This window comes from Rutilus rutilus, assembly GCF_951802725.1.
Source record: "Rutilus rutilus genome assembly, chromosome: 1".
Taxonomy (NCBI): Eukaryota; Metazoa; Chordata; class Actinopteri; order Cypriniformes; family Leuciscidae; genus Rutilus; species Rutilus rutilus.
The window spans coordinates 9096222-9102221 of record NC_140209.1 but is presented as its reverse complement, the minus strand read 5'-3'; the positions used below and the strand labels follow the sequence as shown (position 1 = coordinate 9102221).

The 6000-nt window shown below is 46.8% G+C and overlaps 1 protein-coding gene across 1 annotated transcript; it reads right to left on the bottom strand.

Moving 5' to 3' along the window:
• Positions 1–3593: 3593 nt before the first annotated feature.
• On the bottom strand, positions 3594–5282 carry LOC311304039 (piggyBac transposable element-derived protein 4-like; the record flags this gene model as incomplete). Its single annotated transcript, XM_084430852.1, has 1 exon — positions 3594–5282. The coding sequence occupies one exon, from the start codon at positions 5280–5282 to the stop codon at positions 3594–3596; it is 1689 nt and encodes a 562-aa protein (XP_084286978.1).
• Positions 5283–6000: the final 718 nt, after the last annotated feature.

Here is a 6000-nt window from a genome sequence, read left to right as displayed (position 1 = left end):
TGTTGTATCAACAGATGCCTCCAACACGGGCTGGGGCGCCATGTGCAATGGTCATGCTGCCGCGGGCTCCTGGACAGGACCCCAGCGCCTTTGGCATGTCAATTGCCTCGAGTTGCTGGCTGTACGTCTCGCCCTGCACCGCTTCCGGGCGTTGCTCAGGGGTCAGCACGTACTAGTCCGATCAGACAATACCGCAACAGTAGCGTACATCAACCATCAAGGTGGTCTACGCTTCCGCCGTATGTCGCAACTCGCTCGCCACCTCCTCATATGGAGTCAGAAGCATCTGAGGTCGCTTCGAGCCATTTATATCCCGGGACACCTGAACCAGGCGGCCGACGAGCTGTCTCGAGTTCGGCCTCTCGCTGGAGAATGGCGACTCCATCCCCAGACGGTCCAGCTGATTTGGGATCAGTTCGGCGACGCACAGGTAGACCTGTTTGCCTCCCACGACTCGTCCCATTGCGACCTGTTTTATTCCCTGACCGAGGGCACGCTCGGCACGGATGCACTGGCGCACAGCTGGCCGCGGGGCCTACGCAAGTATGCGTTTCCCCCAGTGAGCCTCCTTGCGCAGACCTTGCGCAAGATCAGGGAGGACGAGGAGCAGGTCATTTTGGTTGCCCCGTATTGGCCCAACCGGACCTGGTTCTCCGAACTAGTACTCCTCGCGACAGCACCTCCCTGGCCAATTCCTCTGAGGAAGGACCTCCTTTCTCAGGGACGGGGCACCTTATGGCACCCTCGTCCCGATCTTTGGAACCTCCACGTGTGGCTCCTGGACGGGACGAGGCAGGTTTGAGTACCCTACCACCTGCGGTGGTGGCTACCATCACTTCCGCTAGAGCATCGTCCACGAGACATGCCTATGCGTTGAAGTGGAACCTCTTCGTCAACTGGTGTTCTTCTAAACATCAAGAACCCACGAAATGCCCGATCAGTGTCGTGCTTTCCTTCCTGCAAGAAGGGTTGGAGCGAAGGCTGTCTCCCTCCACCCTGAAAGTGTATGTTACCGCCATTGCCGCACATCACGAAGCAGTTGATGGTAAGTCTTTGGGAAAGCACGACCTGATCGTCAGGTTCCTGAGGGGAGCGAGGAGACTAAATCCTCCTCGTCCTCCCCTCGTTCCCTCTTGGGACCTCTCAGTGGTTCTAACTGCCCTGCAGAGTGCTCCATTTGAGCCTTTGCAATCAGTGGAGCTTAAGTTTCTGTCAATGAAGACAGCGCTCCTGGTTGCATTGGCCTCCATCAAGAGGGTAGGGGACCTGCATTTTCGGTTGACGAAGCGTGCCTGGAATTCGGGCCGGCTGACTCTCACGTGATCCTGAGACCCCGGCTTGGATACGTGCCCAAGGTTCCTACCACACCCTTTCGAGACCAGGTAGTGAACCTGCAAGCGCTGCCCTTGGAGGAGGCAGACCCAGCCTTGGCACTGCTCTGTCCAGTACGCGCCCTCCGTGCTTACGTAGACAGAACGCGGTGTTTCAGGACCTCAGACCAGCTCTTTGTCTGTCATGGTGGGAAGCTGAAGGGAAAGGCTCTCTCAAAGCAAAGGTTATCTCACTGGATAGTGGATACCATTGCTTTGGCATACCAGCAGCAAGGTCGTCCGTGCCCCCTTGGTGTGAAAGCCCACTCCACACGTAGTGTGGCTTCCTCTTGGGCTCTAGCGCATGGCGCCTCGCTAACAGACATTTGTAGAGCTGCAGGCTGGGCGACACCCAACACATTCGCGAGATTCTATAATCTCCGAGTAGAGCCAGTTTCTTCTCATGTACTCGCTTCAACCAGCTGGTGCTAGATTCTGCTCAGGTGTCTTCGCTTGCTCGCCATTCCTCTCCACGGACGGGATACGTGCGATATTTCTCTCAGGTGAGTCTGATAAGCTGGTTACGTCATCGCCTGAGTTATGCCAAATTCCATAACACAGCTTTTGCGCTTGACTAGGTGCCTCCATGTGCATGGTTCCCCCTCTGGGCGACCCCCACATGTGTATTCCACTATAAGTCTCCTTGTGAGCGTGTGTCTTTCCCTTGGCAAGCCACCCTTGCCACCCCTGGGGTTGAAAATTCCACCTGCGGCTGGACACCCCAGTGATCTTCCATATGCAGCTCTCTGGGTCATATGTGTATTCTAAGTCCCCCCCATCAATGGCTGGGCATAATTGCATATTTCTCTCTGGAGATATGCTCCCCAGTGTACCTTGGTATCCCTGTGTTAAGTAGGACTCCTTCGTTCGTGCTAGTCTCACAACAGGGAGCTCAGACTTACGCAGGGCACTGGAAGACAGCTGAGGTGGCGTGATTAGACTGGAACCCCAATCGTCGTCATCCGACGTAACTCGGAGTGACCACGAAAGGGAACGTCTCGGTTACGGATGTAACCCTCGTTCCCTGAGTGGGAACGGAGACGTTACGTCTTCCTGCCACTTCCGCTGTACCGCTGAAAAACGCCTGGGGCCAGTCTCGGCTCCTCAGCGAAGGCATGTCTGCATTGTGCCAGCGTACTTCCTTATATACCCCCTGCGGCGGGCGGAGTTACGCTATGCAAATTCCGCAGACCCATGGCATTTCATTGCCATTGGCTCGTTTTATATACTCGAAGGTGATAGGCTTCTAAGCGAAACCCCAATCGTCGTCATCCGACGTAACGTCTCCGTTCCCACTCAGGGAACGAGGGTTACATCCGTAACCGAGACGTTTTCTCCTCTTAACCCTCCTGTTACCCTCAAATTTGATAACATTTTTTACCCACTGGGGTCAATTTGACCCCAGTAATTTAAACCTCCAGAATATGATTTTTTTTTACAAAGGTTTGTGTCTCAGGTAATTTATGTCTTTGTTGACTAATTAAAAAACCTTTTAAGTTGACATCCACCCACCACCCCCCTCCCCACCCCTTATACATCCAGAATTCCCATTGCATGACTATGGACACATTTACAAATCACCATAAAATCTTACTGATTGACCTTAAATTGGAAAAGTATATATATTTTTGGTGTTTTATTTGTTTTATAATATTTCTAAGTATAGATTTTTGTAATCTATAACATTTGGAAAGAAAAACTATTTATTTTATCAAGGATAGTAACACGAGTTATGTTTGGGGTCAATTTGACCCCGGGAAAAACAAACACAATTTCAATCATTTAGAAGGATTTTATTTCTAAAACAGAACATCATTACAATCAAAACATCAGTAAGGAACACATAACAGTCCTTTTTGTTATCAAGGATTACAACATACATAATGTGAAAAACAATCAATTTCAAACATTCAGAAGGATTTTATTTCTAAAACAGAACATCATTACCATCAGAACAACAGTAAGGAACACATAACAGTTAATGAAAGAAAGAAAGAAAGAAAGAAAGAAAGAAAGAAAGAAAGAAAGAAAGAAAGATAGATTTACAAAACCACCTATAAAAAGTAAATTTGAGCATTTTGTCAGGAATTGTTTTGAGACTGTAAGTGCTTTATGCAAAGATATAAGTTAGACAGAATACAAACAGCATAGACAGAATATGAACAGCATATTGTTTTTTTTCCTACTGCTCGCCATAAGGTACATTCCAGTCTTTTGTCTGCACTACTTTACACATGATGTGCAGAAAGTGTGTGCGTGCTCCTTGCAGATGTATTTTTTGCATTTCACACAAGTGTTGCTAGTCTTGGTGTCATTTCTGTTGGGACAGACCTGGCACCTGCCACGTTTCCTGCTTGCAGTTTGAACCAATGGAGTGTGTGTCTCCATTTGGATGTCCTTCACAACAGTTGCAGCAGCCGTTGATGCTCTTGGAAGGCACCGTCTTCTCTCGATGTGAGGTATCACTAGCTCGTAACCCAGCTGCTCCAGGAAAATTCTCCTTCGACTCAGTTTTCCGCTGTTCCAGTCCTTGTTTATTTCACTCCATAGCACAAAGGCATTGTAGGCGCTCACATCAATGATGTTGAAGAAAATGACAAGGGGCCAGCGGGGAGTCATGCGTCGGCAGCTATAGGTGGCTGTAACCTTGTCCAAATTATCAACCCCTCCCTTTGTCTCATTGTAATCCAGCACCATTTGTGGTTTTCGGTCTTCTCTGGTGCTCAGAACAGCATATTTGTGCATAGTGCTCATTAGCAGGACATTTTTCCCTTTCTTGGGGCAATAGGAGACGACAGTGGCTTTTTCAGTGAAGGCAAAAATTGAAGATGTTACCTTCCTGTTCTTCATCGCAAGAAGCTCAGAGGGAAATTCTGGCTTATTTTTTCTCACTGTCCCCAACATGGTAACCTTCCTTTTTAGCAGTTCTTCACCCAGGGCGTACGATGTGAAAAAATTATCACATGTAATGTTATGGCCATTCAGTCCCTCAGCCATGTCTAGTACCACCCTCATGCCCTGATTTTTTTCAGGTGCTTCTCCAGGGGATTTACCCGTGTACACCTGCATATTCCAGGCATAGCTGGACTGTGCATCACATCCGGCCCATATTTTTATGCCATATTTGGCTGGTTTGCTTGGTATGTATTGTCTGAAAGGACAGCGCCCACGAAATGGAACCAGACATTCATCCACAGTGATGTGGGGGCCTGGATTGTAAAGAAAGGGTAATCGCTGGACCCACTTGTCCCATACATCCCGTATTGCTGCGAGTTTGTCACGCTCTCGTCTGCCCTGTCTTGTTTCTTTGTCATCAAAGCGTATGACACGGGAGAAAACATGGAATGTCTTTAGAGACATGGTGGCTGAAAATATTGCCCTTCCAGTGTCAGCATTCCAAAGGCTTGCTGTTGCTTCTCCTTTTGACTTGTATACTCCTGCCAAAATGAGCAACCCAATGTAGGCTTGCAAGTCAGTCACATCGAAGTCTTTCCAACCGTCCCCATACACACGCCTACCCTCTAAGTTTGTCATTTCAAGTACATCCTTTTCAATTGATGGTGTGATGAAAAGATGAAATGCTGATTTTATATCTTGGACATGGCTGACAGCATATCTAGTGGGCCCTGGAACCATTTTGATGACATTAGCAGCACTAAGTCTACCCTGTTGTTCAGGTGGTGAGCGGGACCATGAAAACTTTCCATTTTTGGAATGTAATGGGTTTGTGGGTGGCTGAGAGACAACAGGAGGGTCAACATTAGGAGTCTCATTCTCATCTGAGGAGGATGCCTCATAATCAGGGTCCTCAATATTATCATCGATCTCAGACACATTCTCCTCTATGTCACTTTCACTGCCAAAAACCTGTGACAAAATCTCATTGACAGAAAATCTTTGCTTAGATGTCATTTTTAAATGAGAGAGATGGAGAACATAGAGAGCACACAGAGAAATGGTTTAGAAGGCTTCTGTTCATGCTTTTATAATGTTTGCTCCTCCCCTTTGTTTGGTAAACCATGAGAATTAGGTTTTCCCCTCCCCCACGGCACGGGAAATATCAAACTTCTCACAAAAATGATGTTTTCCCCTCCCCCGCGGCACGGGAAACATCAAAGTTCTCGCAAAAATGATGTTTTACCCTCCCCCATGGCACAGGAATCATCAAAGTTCTCATGAGAATTATGTCCCATCATGTCATGTGAACTAATAGTGGTTCTCGCAATACTACAGATATGGTTATGTTAGGTTAGAGCCCTAAAACAGAGGGAAGTTTTTTGAATATAATATTGAATATGTAAAATTATAATGAACATTATAAAATGTTATAACTATGCTATAACATGTTATAGTGACCTCAATAAAACAACCAAAACAAATGTGTGTGAAATTTTAATATGTCTTATGTTTTATACAGCTAAAAGAGCCTGGGGTCAAATTGACCCCAAGGAACACCGATGCTACAAAATGTGTACAGGACATTGAAAAAATATCAGCAGGTTAATTTTATGTTTACAGAGTTGTCCCCATTAAATTAAGAAAAGAAAAAAATTTAAATCATGTATTTACAGACGTTAAACATTGAATGGGGTCAAATTGACCCCAAAGATAATAGGAGGGTTAAAGGAGA